Source organism: Crassostrea angulata, chromosome 1, assembly GCF_025612915.1.
Source record: "Crassostrea angulata isolate pt1a10 chromosome 1, ASM2561291v2, whole genome shotgun sequence".
Lineage (NCBI taxonomy): Eukaryota > Metazoa > Mollusca > Bivalvia > Ostreida > Ostreidae > Magallana > Magallana angulata.
The window spans coordinates 3,329,719-3,346,966 of NC_069111.1; the positions used below are offsets into that span (position 1 = coordinate 3,329,719).

Genomic DNA, 17,248 nt, shown 5'->3' on the forward strand with positions numbered 1-17,248 from the left:
GAGGTCTAGGTTTCAGTGAGTGTTGATACTATCTCGCCCAACTTCTGTAGGCCTATTTGCATATCACCCTGGCTTGTAGAAATTTGAATCATATATAATCAGTTTTATTGCCTTCCAGCGTTTTGTAACCTGTGGGAAGGAGTTGGCTTTTTCTGTCGAATTCATAATCGGCAGTAATATTCTGCAGCCGAAACGATACCACCCGAATGGTATATATTCATCTCCGTCACTTTAGATATTTTTATTTAACTTGTTTAATTAAAAAAATAATAATTAATTCTATTACGTTTATTTTCCCAGCAGTCAAATTCGGCAGTTTGCTTCATAGAAATAATTTTCCTACATTTAAAAAATATATTAAACGGTTTTTGTTTTAATCTTTAAACTTCGGCTTTGATTTGTTTTTAAAGAAAAATATTTTCATGGGCGTGAAAAAGCTTCTTGTTCATCTATATACTATGATTTATTCCTATTTAATGTTTTTACAATATTGATTCCACTACCAGGCTGTAATGGTATTCCTATAAGGTCTCATATAAAATCTATTATACCTGTATTTATACAGCAACATAAACTGATTTAAACTATATAAAAAAGAAGCTAAATGGACGTACAGAATTTTTTCTGATCGATTAGAGACAGAACATGTAAATGCAAGCACACCAGATCTGTAACTGTTGTTTTCCCGTGTTTGGATGCACAATATAAGATAAAATTCACAGAATCGCGGTCAGGTCAATCTAAATTAACAAAATTCACTACAAAGTCACAATTGATTTTGACTGCATTTTAAAATATTTATCAGAATTCATTCACCCTATTTAGTTTGAACAAGGGTTTTTTACGAAGCTATACATCAATGTTTATTGAAAATTATTTTCTGTGATTTGAAGACATTTATTTTCTGACTTAATTATCTAGTGGCGACCTGGGACATCAAACCTTTTAAAGATTTAGAACTCATATTGTTTTGTTATTTGTTTTCGAACAACAAAACTTCATATTATTTAGCTACGTTAAAAAAATAGCAAGTTTCGGTCTTTTGCTGTTTCTAGAGCATAATAATGGATGCAAACCGTTTCATAAGAATATGACTGCAAGCCCTTGGTGAATTAATGGAAGATATTTCCTGCTTATGTTTCTATAATAAGGAAACCTGTCTACACTGACAAAATCTGCCATAAATCTAGACCTTATTATCATCCCAACTAGTTTATTTAAATATATTAAATTTGTCAAAAATGATGACAAAGTCATCTACATTTCCTTTAAATACTAATTAATTCCGGCATAGCATATGTCTAAAATGTATCTGGCGAACAATCAGACAAAACTGTATTTTCATAATTTATATATACATGTATATTTTCCTCTTATTTAAAAAAAAAATCGAACCTAATTTGAGGTTTTTGGAAATTCTTTGCTGAGGTTAATAAATTATTATATGCATTACTAAAATCGAAGATACAATTTAATTGTGATTGAGAGCATTTATGCAAGTTATATATTTACTTTTATTAATTATAAAATAAATTCATCTTTTCCACCCGTGTTATCGTGTTTTAAAGGTTTTTTTTGTAAATTATACAATGTGAATGGCGTAGATGTAATAAGCCATCGTTTATATCAAAGAATTAATGATGTGCTATGTTGTAATTCATACATGTATAAGTACATCCAGATTATGAAACGACAGACCAGTTGATGTATTTCACTTCGTTATGTTAAGTGATATAACAAGCGTGTGTATATATTTATAGCAAGACGTAGAACTGCATATATACATGCACTTGATGTATTAACAAAGCGCATATAAAGTTTGAAAGTTTATAACAACTTACAAAATCGATAAAAATTTGAAGATGAATATTCTTCAGATTTAATCATTCGGAAGCTTTAAGTATCCTTAAATCTATGCTATAAATCTCATTCATGATATTGACTTATTCAATGATTGAACGTAAAATCAACTGCAAATTGGACTCGTAAATATTTTTTTACATTAGGTAAATTTTAAATATTCATAAAATGATTGATATCTATTAATTCTGTATTCGTAAATTGTCATTTATTTAATAATTTCAGAAGACAAAATTTTTTTTTATTTATTTGCTTCATATGAAAAATGTAGAATTTAATAAAAATTTGATGTTTAAAAATCCATATCTTCAAAACTCTACATGTTCAAATTCTACAGATTTAATATCATTCTTTAACATAAAATACCTGGTTTTTTTTTTTAAATCTTCATGGATATACATTGTAATCAGACACTTGTCTGTGTTCGAAATAAATGTAATTTAAAGGTCAAAGTGCAACTTGATGATACCATCTATCACTTCTCTCAGTTTTTTGCTTCATATAAAAATCTTTATCTCCATAATCTTCAAATATGTATTATACCTTCTCTATTTCTTACCTTTTCATTCAAAAATATTCTTAGATTTGTTTTGACATATGAAACAAAAGCTTATTATTTTAATTCAATTGTTAGAGTTCAAATAAATTTTAATCAATAGAAGTACATATTCCCATTGGAGATTAAAGGGTCGTGGTCACGATATTGGTCATATTTTATTTTTCTGTTTTTATTATTTACAATGCTTTATGAATGCGTTCTAATGATCAAATGAAATTCGGGTGCCCGTCGATGAGTTTTAAGCAAGATACAGGGCTCATGTAAACAAGGCTCGTGCCCTGTTTTTGTTTACATAGGTTCAATATACCAGTAAAAAATCTTTTTCAAGATGATTTTTCTATATTCTAATATATTTAAGTATAAATAAACAGTTTCTAACGATTAACACATTCATTTTATGTCTAAAACTGGAATTTTCACTTCGACGTTCAAAATGTAAACAAAAGCTTTGTTTACATAGCGAGGAATTATAAGCTCTGTAACTCGCTTATAATTCAACAAATGACACTTAAATTTTGGTTGCCTATTAAAACGCCTTACTGAAGCATTTTAAACATCAAAAGCGAAAAATTAATTTTTGACCAAAATCGTGACCATGCCCCATTAAGTAAGAAATAGGTTGCATCTATAAACAATTCTAATTCAAACCTTTCTATGACTCCATTGTCTAAACAAATAATGGAATACGAAATAAACCCCCCCCCCCCCCCCCAAAGAAAAAAAACCCTCAAAATACAACCATAAAAAAAAAATTGTGTATGAAGAAAATCTAGTTTACATTTTATGTACGGTGATTATATTCATTTGCAATCATAATTAAATATCTAGATAAATTAAAGTTACATATGTTGACCCGTCTAAGAGAAGGATGCATATTTTGTCTTATCAAAGACACAGATAATATTTTGTTCGTCTAAGAAGAGGATAGATATTCTGTATGTCTTAGACAAGAAAACGTATTTTGTCTTGTATTTGACGAGGAAACTTATTTAGTCTCGTCTTTGACAAGATTACATATTTTGTCTTGTCTTTGACGAGGGAACATATTTGTCTTTTATAAGACAACATGTACATCACCATCTCACAGTGTTACCAAGGATAAGTTCATATCTTTGCAAAGAACTGTCGCAATAATTGTCACCGTTTTTTACAAAGATAATATACTAGTATAAATATTTTATAACTAGTGCTATATTATGGCAATTCTTTAAAAACAAGTTTTAATTCTAAAACAATGGGTGACGAAAATTTGGGAAAACTGGCACTAGTAACTAACGAACACTGTTTTTTTTTTAATATTTACTTTGCAAACAGTGCAGAGTGACACATACATGTCTGTATACAAAGAAATAATATCTAGCATTTGAGCACAATGAAACAACAAAATTGAATTGAACCATGAAATCGTTCTGTTGAATCAGTAGACGAAATAGACCGCTCAGAATCGCTCTAGATGTTTCAGCAACATCAAAAAGAAAAACGACAGTACAGGATAGGTTCAACGGAGTTGATTTAATCAACAATAAAAAGCTGTCAATATGACAGCAACTCGGGATTTCTTTTATGTGAACCAGAGTCCATAATCTATGCGACAACCCTGAATTAATAAACTCTACCTATCATAAATAAAGTACCCTATATGCAGTATTCTGCCAAAAATAACTAAGTTCAACAGGTAGCATTTTCTTCATGAATTATTAAAAATCAAAGTAATTTACACATCTCTGAAATATGTGTAATTGATCTGCTAAATAACAACTTTTCTATCTTGAAAAAAATTCGTACAATAGGCATACCCTATACGCAATATTCTCCGAGAAAATTACTTAAATGACTTTAAGTTAAACAGCCGTTATTATTTTCATAAATAATCAGAAATCAACATCAAAGTTATATGCACATCTATGAAATATGTTTAATTGATCTGCAAAACAACTTCCTATCTTGAAAACTGTAGGAGGAGTTATCCGTACAATAGGGGTACCCTATATGCAATATTCTTCGATAAAATTATTAGGCTCAACAGCTGGTATTTTTTTTTATCTCATAAATTATCAAAAATCAAAATCAAAGTTATATGCACATCTCTGATATATGTATAATTTATCTACAAAACAACAATTTCCTAACTTGAAAACTGAAAGAGGAGTTATCCGTACAATAGGAGTACCCTTTTGGCAGCCGCCCGACCGCCCGCCATTTTCATCATTTCAATAACCGATTTTTCCTTTATAAAACCAGATTAAAATGATCTTAAAACACCAACCTTTCAAAACAAGTTTATTTAAGTCACTTTATTCCTGGCAAAAGCAAACAAAAAAGTTTAAAGTATTTGAATGTCCTTAATGCAGAACTTTAAACCATCATACAGATGTACATACTGTCATGCACTTTATAGATTTAGATTGAATAGGAAAACGTTAACAGATGGTGTACTATTATGAAATGTCTGGATGCACAGCTCTAGCTGTTGTTGGGTGTCCCAACACTTCTGGTGACTATGGAGACCATACGCTATGCTTTACCATGAATTAATGACATTCCAACAACAGTTCATGATCACATGCGACTAAATTCCAACAACATTGAATAGCAGACATTGTGTAATACTAAAGGTAATGGTAATGTATTGCAATCCATTATATGTTTGCAAAGTAATGCTAGTAATGTGTAAAGCCACATAAGCAATACAAGTAATGGAACTGTAATGCATAACTTTACCATGTAATTCGCCCCAAGTCTGTTGAAAAGTATATAAAGAACAACATCAGCGACAAATGCAATGTTTGGTAGTTGATTCATTGGTGTACATGTAGGGCGATCAAATTACATTGACATCCTAATTCTAATGTGATGTTAAATCTACCTTTTTTAATTTGATAAAAATGTGAAATCCTTTACTACAACGCTTGGATTTTGTGACAAGGTGATGGAGTGAATTTTAATCTGATCAAAAATCAAAATAAAAGCTATGATATTGTTTGAACATCATACAATTGTACTTGGTCGGCGTTGTTCGGATACACATCATATTGAATCTACTATTAAACGCATTGATTGGTTAAAATATAAACTTTTCCCCGAGCCACGAGGCTCATTAGATCAGTGCTTTATCCGGTTTTTGGTGTGCTATGCAGATGAGTTATTTTTCTCGATGGTATATTAGTCTATTACTTGTAACTAGTACTAGTAATCCTAGGGTAAGTCAATACCCATTGCAGCTAGCTTAGATGGACCGACACAAGTAAGATTATAGACACAACACACAAACCAGCATCAATTCACCACAGCAGGGTTCGAACCAACGATTTTGGGTTAGCGACTTAATACATACCGTATGCCCACTGAACCATGTGCCCCACTTAATTACATTCGTACATGAAATTGCTCAAACTTACCAACCAACCCCAGTCCTGGTCGTCAAGGAGAGCACCCTCTGGGGGATCGTCTTCTTCTGCATCACACGGGTCTGTGTTTGTCAGATTGTCAACGATATCGCTTTCATCTGGATTACAAGGATCTGTGTTAGTTAGATGGTCAACAAGATCGTACTCCTCTACGACCTTGTCCGTTACCTCGCTCTGATCAGTTCTGTCCTGGCATGTGTCTTCTTGGCAAGTCTCTTCTTGTTCTGGGCACGTGTCTTTTGCCTCACTTTGTTTGTCATCGTCCTGCTCCTCATCACTTCCCTCTAACAGTTTCAGAATCACGTTTTCGTCGCTTGAGTCGTTTTCCCCGGGGTCACACAACCACATCCAATCCTCCCAATCGCCTACGTCATAAAGGCCCTGTGTGGTTTGTGTCTCTGTTACTCCTCGATCACTGTCTCTTAAGATTTCGTTGTTAGATTGCAATGGTTGCACTGTATGACCATCATTTAACGGAACGTCTTGGGCCACAGGTGGGGAGATATCGTGCACGTTTCTTGAAGATGGAAGGGGTATGTTAGCTCCATATCTTTTTCGATACCAGTTTTGGTCATCTGAGAAAAACCATAACTTTGGGGAGTGGTAAATGTTGCTTTTGAAAGCATCGTGTTTTCCCGAGGAGGAACAACATCTACTGTGGGGAAAACAAACACTTCGACTGTGGACCCTCGACTTTGTTTGTCGAATCCTATCCAATTGTCTGTCGTCAATAGAGTGTCTTCTTAAAGGTTGCCTAATTTCGAATCTGTTGCGTAAAAGACTGTGCTGGGCATTGTCTATCTGATTATCACGTGTTGTTTCAACACTTGTCTTTCTACTTGAAATTTTTACAAGAGAGCCATTTATAAATTCGACTTTATCTCCAGGTTTAATTGGTGAACTTAAACCAATGCATTTCTCTGCATTGAGTGAATCAAAGTTAGAAGAATTATATGCATTTACCTCAGAACCATTTTTACATACTTTTAACAGTGATTGATAATTTCTTAGTTGTATACTTTCATCTTGATAGTCATCAAAACAAGAAACTTCATGATTTGGAATATTGATAAACAACTCGGTGAAAATATTTTTTGATATTCCTTGAACATCGTCACTATCACTTGAACCTCTATATGACGTTTTAGTGACGTCATCATTAGTATCCACGTCATCGTCGTCAATTATAATACAATCGTCGACCGAGGAGCCTTTGGGGTTTTCCGGAGTCTTCGATGTGGATTCTGTACTGGTGTCATTTGGAATAACTGACGAAAGAGACGAAAAACGCAAAGAATCAGGTAACTCGGCGGTTTGCTCGATTTTCACCCCTTCTGATTGGCTGCGATTAGTGTTGTCGTTAAAACAATTAACTGCAGCTTCGTTTTCAAAAAACTCTCCGATATCTTGACAGAGATCTCCAATTCTTTTTCTCTGAAATTCAAATCGTGGCGACCACGAAGAAGACGCGCATGTCTTGTTGAACTGGCTGGCAGCGTGGGTATCAGTCGTATTATCTGGTAAATCATTGAAATCAAAACTATCAGACAGACATTTGGTTACAAAGCAGTTTTCGTCTGCTGTGTCATCCATCAGTGAAAGCTTGCCATCATGCATAATGTTTCACAGCTAGCACCTCGAACCTATCAGAAGTTTGTGAAGGTTATAAGATTTCTATATATCTGCATTATTTCAAACCCTACATGACAAATGATAGAACAAAACGTGTCGATATCTTAAAACAAAACACAATCAAATGGACGATATGGTCATCAGACACAGCTTTATGGAACTGTATCTAACGGATGTTGCAAAGCACGCATGATAGCGAGGCCAGAAGCGGGCTCAGGTTGTTGTGTTACGTGAATGGATCGGGACAGAGGCTCAGCGAGGAAAATGTGGCTCATCGACCCCAAAATTTTAATAAAAGGGTCAGTTTTAAAATAAGGTTTAAATATTTGAAAATCGGGGTAATGAATTGACTTTTGTTCAAAATTGAATATCGACGAAAGTGTTAAGGGGTCGAGAGTCTTACGGTTGAAGATTTTTAATGCGCAGATTATCTGGCGACAGATGACATTGATAACGCTGAATCTGCCGATGTAAGCGAAGTTTGATATCCTTCATGTAACACATTTGATTTTTGATTTTTTAAGTCCGCACGCATATATTGAAGGTGGTTAGATGCGATATTAATGATTTGATATTCAAATCTTTCTAGTACTTCGGTTGATAGCAATTAAAGTAATGGCATTACTTTAATTTTTTTCACTAGACCTTGATTTATAGGTAACACTTTTCCCGCGTTGATTTATTGCAATAGGAATATTTTTTTTTGCTTCCTGGGGAACCATAGAATCCGTATTACGGAACTGATATTACAGGTGGTCACCTTTTACAACAGCGGATCATCATTGGTAAAAGAAACACGCTTCAATCTACATTATTCCGTTATTAACGATCGAAAGATATAGGGTCACCAGAAACCGCATGTAAAAACACCAGTGTCACATGATGTTTATTTACACGGCGCATATATTTGAATTTATTTCATTAAAAATTTTTTTTTGGCTGTATGGTCTTATTGGTAGGTGTCAAAAGATATTTCAGACTGAAATAAAATGTCATTGTGTGAACTGTCAGCTGGGATTGATGCATTTGTTTCGTTCCCTGGGTCTTATTTGGAAACAGATCCCGAATAATTAGCCCGCTTCTATAAGTAATTAGTAATTACTAAATCTTCAGACCGCCTGTTGGTGTCCTAACCGCGACTTCGGACATAAAAGTCAATACATTGTATGTCTACACATTTGCACGTTCCGTAACATAAGTCTCAACAATTTTGCATTTTGTGAAAAACAAAAATATGAAAACTCGCAACCCAAAACAATAACGTGAGAAAATGATAGGCTCTTGTGCGCGGACAACTTATTTTTTTATAACATTTAAGAAACACAGTTAAATGTAAATTTCAAATATATCCCATCTGACATTTAATTCATTATTATATCTTACTTTAAAATTAAATGTGGATGTGCAATTTTGAAATCTCTATTATACAGAGTAACTACGATATATAAATAACAATGAATTTTTTAAAATAAAATGGCACAGAAAAAAGTTTTTCTTCGTTACCTCTAAGATCATTTTGCATTTGATAAATATGATATCTATTTGCATTCTTGTATATCTTTAATATAGTCCCAATAAGACCAACATATGTATACTCTCAATTTAAAAAAAAATAATAAATTATAATACTAGGTCAGTTTTGATGAATTGCCAACTGCTCTAGATATTCTATTTATATTTATCACATGAATAAAAAACATACTCCAAGGTTATCCGAGAATAAGTATGACTAATAAATAATGCATAAAATTAGAAGCATGATATTGGATTCTAAAATACCAAGTAAACATGTGAATTTGAATTTTTTTTTAAATTCATACCACTTTACGAGAGTTGAAGCACGGAATGAGGAAAACCAAATCAAAATTATAATAAATATAGAACTGTTGATAATGGTGCATGGTTAAAATTTTTGCATTCATTAATATCTATCTATCTATCTATCTATCTATCTATCTATCTATCTATCTATCTATCTATCTATCTATCTATCTATCTATCTATCTATCTATCTATCTATCTATCTATCTATCTTTCTTTCTTTCTTTCTTTCTTTCTTTCTTTATAATGACCATGGCCGTATTCCTCTCTTAATCACGCAGTAACAAAACCATTAAAAAGGAACTGCAAAAAAGCACCCCTTAGATGATATTGATTTCAATAGTTTTCCACATAATGACATTTTGCTTCACATTTTAATTTACCATCAGGTGGTGTTTTAAAAAACGAATTCGCTAATAATCTATATTTTAAGTGGAAAATTTAAAAAGTTAGTAACAGTATACATAAAAAACGATATAAATATACATTGCACTGATGTATTATTTTATAGCATAACATATTCCGTTTCGTTTTACACGGATGGTGAACTTTAAAAAATCGAATTGTATTGCTCTGTGCTCTAAAATATCGATAAAATGAAACTCCTTCGTTCTAAGCGTAAACTGTCTCATTTGAGGCTTTATCTGTTGCTTCCTCGCTTTATCCTGTATTTGTGGATTCTACATTCAGCCTTCCTTACAATTTAGCATTGTGCCATTATAAAATTGCACGTAATGGTACATGCTTCTCAATATACTGCATCAATTTGGCATATTGAATAATATAATTCCAAATTCTTTTGTTTAACATTCATGTTCAGCAAAAAAATTAAATTGTTTTGTTCTTTGCTTTTAAACTTTGTTAAGCGAAATACCTTATTACCAAGTGTTAAATTTGGAGCAATATTTCATTTTTTGTGACGTCTTCACTTCTTTGTTTTGTTTTTGTTTATTGGGTTTTTTTGGTTTCTGGTTTTTGTTTGTTTTTTTATTTGGTTTGTTTGTTTGTTTGTTTTTTTGTTGGTGTAAATTCTATTTATTGTTGTTTACGAGCGGTAGGTACATGTAAGTGTATGGACCATCAGCGCCATAAACAACACGTAAACATGTAACTGTGTGTGTGGTCAAAGTGGCATCATGGGAAGGATATCATCGTAACGCAAGCAAGCACTGCAAACAAATGTTTGGGAAATATTAGGAATGTGTATCAATTATCATTGTTCAAGACTTCTGCATTCCCTTCATGTTGCCCTGCCAAGTCATAATTTAGGGTAATGTGGCTGTGAATTGTGGGTAGGAGAAACTAAAAAAGGCTTCATCGGCAACCGGTTTTTGGAACGCAGTTTGCTCTCCGCAATTCTAAAGTAAACTGCGATCTATAGAAAGCAATTCACAATTCAATGTATTATTCCTTTTTAGGGGTTGTATTTTTAAGGACATATACAAGTGTTAAACCTCTTCCATAGTGAAAAATGGGGATGTGGTTATCTTTAGGTTTGAGATTCTAGGGCTTACTGAATTACGCTAAACATTACAAAGAGATTTTAAACATCGGGCTTGGAAACATCGAAGACTAAAATTTTCAGGGTCAGCTTCTAGTAGTAAACCACTACCAGTTTCGAATGTAGGTCAGTTACCTGGGGTTTATCAAAGATGTATTCCAAAAATCATTTCACTCTGCCCACAATGTTGTCAATCCCACGATTAAGGTAACCAAGCGATGAAATTTTAAATTTCAAATACCGACTATAAATGTATCAAATAAAGCATTTCAAATCATATTTAATAGCAATCACTGAAGTTTGTGGTTTGACATATTTTGTTGTCAGGATGCTGTTGGCAAGAGAATCAGACAATCAGACACATTTTTTCAAACTAAGCATGCTGTGATCTAAAGGGGGTCGGGGGTCCGGAAAATTTATAAATTTCCGTAGTAAAAAATCCCCACATAATCCAAAAAACCCAATAAATATCTAAATAATCACCCTCTAGCGAATCGCCCCGGTTGTTGATAGCAAGGGGCTACTGCTTCGCTTAGTATTAAAAAGTGAGGGTTTTCGTTGATCAGTAATCTGTTTATATAAAGATAATTAATGAAATCCAAGCTATAAAAATGATAAGATAATAGCAATATTTAAGAATCAATCGTTCCAGTAAAAACCATTGTAATTTAACGGTGTAAATGTGGTTCAATCTCGTAAAACGATAGAGTTCACAATGTTTATTCTTCGTCTATGAACTAGTTATTGGAAATGTTGATGAAGAAAGCAAATGTCCTTTAAAAGCTGTATTGAAACATCCCCGACCATTTTGCAGACATTAAATTGTCGAATGACTATAATGAGTCGTTACACAACCAAAAACTAGGCAAAAACTGTCGGCAGTTGATTTTAACTGAGACAGTTTAAACAAAGACAACGATTCACATCAAGTTTATGATCTTCAACAGGCTATAAGACAATATGAAACCAGCTTTCAGTTTTGATCGATGTTAAAATTTACAGGTCAATCATATTTGCAAGTTTATTACATTTTTACAGATTTCAAAACATCGTCCTCTGCAGTGAAGGGCAGCATAAATTTCATAAGAATTCAAGTTGGATGTTTTTGGTATATAACCATTAATAATTATCTAATTAACATATATGTAATTGCTTACATTCAAATTAGTTTGTCTTCGCGGTCAGTGCATGAATTTCTCGCCGTTACTAAACTGTTGTTATAAATAAAGTTAAAGTTGAATATGATTTGCATTTTCATTTTTTTTCTTTTTTTATGTTTTAAAAATTATACATGCGTGATTCTTTAAGATTGAAATGTCGCCAAATCTCATAGTTAATTAACGTATCAATTACATAGCAGTTTTGTTTTGTTTGTTTGTTTGTCTTATTTAAGTCGACGGTAACGTTGTTTCAAAAACTAAAAAAACATTTTCCTTAAAGTATTAATTACATAGCAGTGTTGTTTTGTTTGTCCTATTTGATTTAACAGTAACATTGTTTTAAAAACTAAAATACTTTTTTCCAAAAAAGTTAGGTAATAATACATAGAGCAAATGTTGGTTTATAATAAGGTAATGGCACTAACATTTTGTATGTAGTGACCTCTGAGTTTTACGAAGTCGAGGTACGGACATTTTCTTTTTAGATTTTGTGGTGTATCTACACCAGCTATTCTGGGAGCTACCTTGACATATATTTATTATAACGAGATAGAAGGCATACTAACTAAGGATAATTTGTTCAGCATAAAAATATTCTAAATGCAATTGTAGAATGTTGTCAAATACAATATTCGTTTTTCTTTGGGAAAGAATGTTATTGCATAGATATGCATGCAACATGTATAAAGTGCAAATATAAATTAATATAGCCTGTTAGAGAAATACCGCCTAGAGAATTCAGGCATGGACTGGTTTGAAATTTAATGCATTTTGAAGTTGTGCTAGCCAGTAAGATGTTTTCGTGTAATTAAATTATAAATGTTTAACTTTTTAGAAAATAAAACTATTATGTAACTCTTACAGAATTCATTAATTATGTTTACAAAATCACATACAATGAGAGGGTATTGCCGCTTAACATATTGCATTTACTTCCATGAGTGTTATTCTTTTATTTATAATAAAGATGTAATTGCTTGTCATACCGCTGATTAGATCGAACCTGTGTAAGTTGATTGAGATGATAATAAATATCCATTATCTGAAAGTACATGTATGTACACAACATAATGCATGATATAGAACATACTCGACTTATTGAAAGGAAAATGATATCCATTCCAAATGTTTCAATTAACCATTACAAAAAAACGGGAATCGAACCTTTTCAAAAAGGAAATGTGCATCATTTAACCACTTTGGCTTTCAAAACGTAATTAATAACTAGACTCTTGTTGCTATAGCAACAAAAAGGTCTTCCGTTTCTCATTATTAATCTGTACAAAAGATTCATTGCTCTTGTCAACAGAAAATAGATATAATTTATATTGTAAAGGAATTCCCAAGATATAAACACAAATAAAAGACAAAATGTCATTTTTTTAGTACTTTCTGTGACGACCGGAAGTTACGCCGGATCATACAGATCATAGTAAACATATCTTCATACATTGTTTTGTCTTTCCTCAAAGTTGGATGTTCAAATTTTTGTTAGTTATAATATCTCGTTGAGAAAAGTTTTTTGTCCCGGGACCGGAAATGAACCAACGGAAGTGATTTAAGAAATTGAAAGTAGATATTTTAGTACATTTACCTACGATACGTTACTGTTCATCACATTGAGTAAAATACTTAAAAAAATCTAAAGTTAAAAAAAACAACCTCTATTACTTGAACGCTTTGAGTGAAAACCGGAAGTGACGTAAGACCAAATGAAACCTATTAAACACATGTTCAATCAAATGTCCATTATAAGTTTTGTGTCTTGATCTCTCACAGTTTCTGAGATCTTGCAGGTACTTTTGTTTTTTAAAAAGAAGGCTACTTGAGTTATTTGAGATGTCACACTGGAAGTAAAACTTATTTTGTTTTTATATCATATGTGTAGATGACATTTTGTATTTCTATAGCTAAAATGTTACTTCCATGCAAAATACCCAAATTATTTTAATAAAATCAAAATAAGGTGTACTTCCTGTGACGACCGGAAGTTACGCCGGATAAAACGAAATAGTGTTAACACATGTACATTCAAAGATCTATCATCCCACAAAGTTTGGTTGTTCAATTCGTTACCGGTTTTGAAATCTCATCGAAATAAGGTTTTTTGTCTCGGGACAAGAAACGAACAAACGGAAGTGCTAAATGAAAATTTAATTTATTATTTCTTGTTTACTTGCATATCTTACATTATAATTATTTACCGATGTAACTAAAACTATCGAATGAAAACAGTTAAACAGATAATCAGCTTGATTTATTTGAACTCTTCCGGTGTGGACCGGAAGTGACGGTCGACAAAATGAAACTGTTTTAACACATCTTCAATCAGATTTCTATAATCAGTGAAAGTTTCGTGTCTTGATCACTTACAGTTTCTGAGATCTTGCGGGTACAAAATATGTTTTAAAAAAAGCTTCCTGATATAATCGAGATATCTCACCGGATGTAGATTTTTTTGGTTATTTAACATTGCATAGATGACATATGTAAAGATTTATACTAATGTCTTTATTCTACGAAAAATAAATTAAATACGTAAAAACATATTTTTGAAGTGCTTCCGGTGACGACCAAAAGTTATGCCGAGCAAAACGAAAAAGTGTAAACTCATCTACTTACATAGATCTATCATCCCACAAAGTTTGATTGTTAAAGTCATTACCGTTTTTGAGATCTCGAGGAGTCAAAGTATTTTGTCTCGGGACAGGAAACAGACAAACGGAAGTGCTTGATGAAAATGAAAGTTAGTATTTGTTAAACATAAGATAACAGGACTTTATTGCCTATCAATTTATTTAAAATTGTCAAAGAAAAACAGTTAAACTTATAAACAACATAATTTGTTTGAACTCTTCCGGTTTGGACCGGAAGTGACGGTGGACAAAATGAAAGCAGTTAAACACATCTTCATTCAAATGTCTATTATCCATGAAAGTTTCGTATCTTTATCACTAATAGTTTTTGAGATCTCGTGGGAACAAAATTTGTTTTAAAAAAACTACCTGAGATAATTGAGATATCTCACCGGAAGTAGAATGTTTTTGTTAATTTAACATCGCATAGATGACACATGTAAGAATTTATACTATAATATTCATTCTATGTAAATAAATAAAATACGTAAATAAAATAATTTTGGAAGAGCCGCCAGTGACGACCGGAAGTTGCGATGAACAAAACAAAATAGTTTAAACATATCTACTACAATAAGTCTATCATCCCACAAAGTTTGGATGTTCAAGTCTTAATCGTTTCTGAGATTTCGATGCCACAAGCTTTTCGTCGCGGGACAGGAAACGGACGACCGGAAATGAATTTTGAAAAAATGAAAAAAAGGCTCGAGATATTATCATTTTCTATCATCCCTGAAAATTTCAGGGAAATCTATTTAGCCATCTCTGAAAAATTTTGCCGACAAAAAAGGAGAAAAAAAAATAAGAAGAAAGAAAGAAAGAAAGAAAAAACACTACAGTCACTATAAGGTCTTCCGTTGGAAACGGAAGACCTTAATTACTCCTTTTTAAAGAGACTATATAAAATGAAATTGAAATAGCATTATTAGAATTTACCGTATCCTCGCACCGGATATAATGAACAAAGCGGTACATGAATGTACCATTCATGTTTCCTCCCTTATCTAGTGCATATAGCTGATCATGCTGTACAATGTAATTAAATGTAATATTATTGTACGTATTTTAAAACCATATATTACTTCATATATACTTTTGAGTTTTATAATGCATGGGTTGTTTTGCCATCGATCAAAACAATGAGGTACATTAGATACACGGAATGCACCGTCTGACGTCATAGTTCAAGGTAGCTTTTTATTTACTTCTTTATACAGAAAAATTCTATGTAAAGTACTATCTGGTAGTGATGACCATTTACCCAATTTTAAAATTTAAGTTAAATTAAGTTAAACAATTTAAAGCAGAATGATTTTTAGACAGACCGTATACATATATGCTATGAAGTAGAGATTATTGCATACATATTTAAAAAACAACAACACTCTTTTAAGGTTGTTTGTATTATTCCTGCAATGCTCGCTACTTTCATACTCAGATGAACAACAAAAAGAAAGAGTGTTATATTGTGTTATAGTGTAAATTAACACTTTTGAGGTTCACTATGCTTAAATTTTTTTAATTATAGATTTATATTGATATTGAACTCCGCCTCGCCATCTATGGACTTTTCCGACGCCGCAAATTTCTGTAAACAGTAACAAACCTAATAAGTAATATTATATAAATGGTTTTTTTTTTAGTGTTCTATAATGAAAAAACAATGAAACTATTTATTGTAAAATGAAACTGCACTCATTGACACGATACATAACTTTTCTTGATTTGATTTAAGCGTATGAAGTTCAACATATTTCCATTCTACTATTTTACAATCGGGATTAGGCACAAATTCTGTAGCTTCGATCACCCTCTTCCTAATAAATTTTCTTCTCATGGAACTATACAATTCTCGTTTAAGGATAAGTCGTTTATACAAGTAGAAATAGTATAGTTTATTGACGTGTACATTCCATATATACATACATTGCCATTGCAAAAATATAACAGTACAATAATTGTGGGTAAAGGTATGGGGCAAGTTATATAAATATATATATAAGATAAATATAACATAGATATAAAGTGAAAGAACAAATATCAAACAGACAAACAAACCAGTAATTGTGTAAACCTAATTTACGCTTCTGCACGTCTGATGGTAAAGTTATCTTACATATATACTTGTAAACAGACAGGTAAAATTTGATATCTATTGTTTAATATTTGAATGATATTTTAAAATAAGCTTTTTTTCGTTATGTTTGATGAAACAAAATATTTCAGAGCTTGTTGTGTTGTTGTACAGTCAGCAAGAGTGTACTATTACTTACTATACTCCTATAGGTTTGTTACTGACTGACAAATTATATCGGGTTGATCAATTTCATAGACAATTCGGCGAGGCGGTTTATTCGATTGATCAAATTGATATCATTTTTGTAGTCAGTCAATAACGAACATGATAAGTGTTTTGTTTTTCCGATAACTATCAAGTGAGAAATTTCACAAGAAGCTATGCTTTTAAAAACTTCATGTAAAAGTAGCCTAACGTATCAGTCGAACTTTTTAAAATCTCATTCTTACCTTTTAAAAAGTCTTTGAAAATCTTTGCTGCACCCTTGTTCACTTATAATGTTTTGTTGCTATTAAATTATATACGTTTTCTTCCTTCCCTTTACAAAGTTTTGAGCAAATTTAGACGATGCCATTTTATTCTGCTCAAAACACGA

At 32.1% G+C, this 17,248-nt stretch overlaps 1 protein-coding gene across 1 annotated transcript in view; it reads right to left on the minus strand.

Moving 5' to 3' along the window:
* The window catches only part of LOC128176411 (uncharacterized), a 25,535-nt gene extending 17,969 nt beyond the window's left edge, over nt 1-7,566 (minus strand). The window contains exon 1 of the mRNA XM_052842719.1: nt 5,818-7,566. Within this exon, the coding sequence (XP_052698679.1) occupies nt 5,818-7,443 (1,626 nt within the window). The 5' untranslated portion in view covers nt 7,444-7,566. The remainder of the gene's footprint in view (nt 1-5,817) is intronic.
* Between the last annotated feature and the right edge of the window lie 9,682 nt (nt 7,567-17,248).